The 1,685-nt window shown below is 35.3% G+C and overlaps 1 protein-coding gene across 1 annotated transcript in view; it reads left to right on the top strand.

Annotated features, from left to right (window-relative positions):
• LOC111222394 (zona pellucida-like domain-containing protein 1) overlaps positions 1-1,000 on the top strand; it is a 4,021-nt gene extending 3,021 nt beyond the window's left edge. Inside the window, exon 9 of the mRNA XM_022746110.1 lies at positions 882-1,000. Within this exon, the coding sequence (XP_022601831.1) occupies positions 882-1,000 (119 nt within the window). The remainder of the gene's footprint in view (positions 1-881) is intronic.
• The last annotated feature ends 685 nt before the right edge of the window (positions 1,001-1,685 follow it).

Genomic DNA, 1,685 nt, shown 5'->3' on the forward strand with positions numbered 1-1,685 from the left:
CTAATGATGGGACAGAATAAACAAAGGTTGATTTCATGATTGTCCTGTGAAGGATGCTACAGTCATGGTCACACGAAAGATATTAGTCTTGAACCTATATTTTATTTCTTGCAAGTTTCTAGGAGGATAGACTGGGAAGCGTTACTTGCATCGAAGCAGTCCGACATGCATTTATCAGAACAGTTAGTTATATTGATTTCATATTCTTCCTCCAGATCTTTTCTGTGAAAATGTTCTGCAGGCACTCAGAACTGGATGTGGTTTGATTTATAAACTCTTTATCTAAAAGAGCGGACAGAGTTTGAAAAGGTACAGAGGAGTCTATATGATTTCACACCTTTAGTGATAATCATCCTTTTGGTGTTACTTTCTATATAAGAACCAAACAAAATATACACTCATGCTCATTCCAGGATTTTCATAATTCGAGCATCATGGACTGCTTGTTCCTGACATAGGTCTCAAAATTTGTAAAAATTTCAGAAAAAAAGCATGCAGGATACTTGTAAACACACTCGTAACGGTGAAAATGAGGGCTAACAAGTTTATGTCAAGGTCAAGGACATAAGCCCTTTCTGCTTCCAAGTTACAAACATACACAATATCATTCAGTGCCATGGTAAAAACAGGGTGTATGAATTTAAAGTAAGTTTTTAGACTGAAAAACATCTCAATTGTTTTTTACTAAATTTTTCAACTTAATTCAAGTTATGAAACATAACAGCACGTTTTTGCTTAACATCCTGCTTTTTTCTACGATGTGAGCACCTCTAGAACAAAAGGATTGAATTTCATAATTGTTTGGGATATACACATATTTTGGATTCTTGCTAATAGAAGATTTAAAAATAAAATGGATAATGCTTTGTTTTTTTTTTCAGATTTTTGGGTATGCTGGCGGCCTAGACATCTGAAGCAAAATTCCACTGTGCTCAAGGTCAGTATCAAGAGCTGGGTCCAAGTACAGGCTTACGTGTTTCGAGACGACTTAGGGTCTTAATGGAGTTCAAAACAAAAATTGTAAAGTACATTTCGTTGTTGAACCTGGGGTGTAGCCTTTTGATCAATGTTTTCCTACACATCTCAGTAATAATGACTTCGATGAGCTGCTCCTTTAATGACGACAATTCTAAACTATTAGAAAAATCAGTTTCACACAATTCATCACTTCGCTGCCCTTGCGATTGCCACTCGATGTATTCTTCATCAAACATAGGAACCTTACAAAACAGATGTAAAATCTGATGGTATACTTCTCTCCACTAAGCTAACCGCTCCACCAAACTAACTTAAAATGATTTCTTCATCCAAGAATTTTCAAGCCTGTCCTATTAGTACCTGATCCACTAAGTAGGCACTGCTTAAGTGTTAAGTTTTTACCCTTAGTTAGCACTCTATTCTTTACTAGCATATGATACAGTTTTTTCTTAAACAGGCTATGTACTCAGTACTATTAGAAGTGGCGAATTTGATCTTAACAAATCAAATCCTATTACGGCAGGATTTATTGGTTTTAAAGCACGACTGGTTCTATCCTATTGTAATTCAGAATTGAATTTAATTTGATACACATTAACGAATAAAATACTCAGGCAGCATGACAAAATTAGGTCATAAGAAGTGTTCACAGGGTTTTCTGTGCTTTGACCAGTTTATTTCACCTTATTAAAGCTTCCTTTAGGAAA

This window comes from Seriola dumerili, unplaced genomic scaffold (genome assembly GCF_002260705.1).
Source record: "Seriola dumerili isolate Sdu_G_001 unplaced genomic scaffold, Sdu_1.0 BDQW01000091.1, whole genome shotgun sequence".
In the NCBI taxonomy this organism is placed as follows: Eukaryota; Metazoa; Chordata; class Actinopteri; order Carangiformes; family Carangidae; genus Seriola; species Seriola dumerili.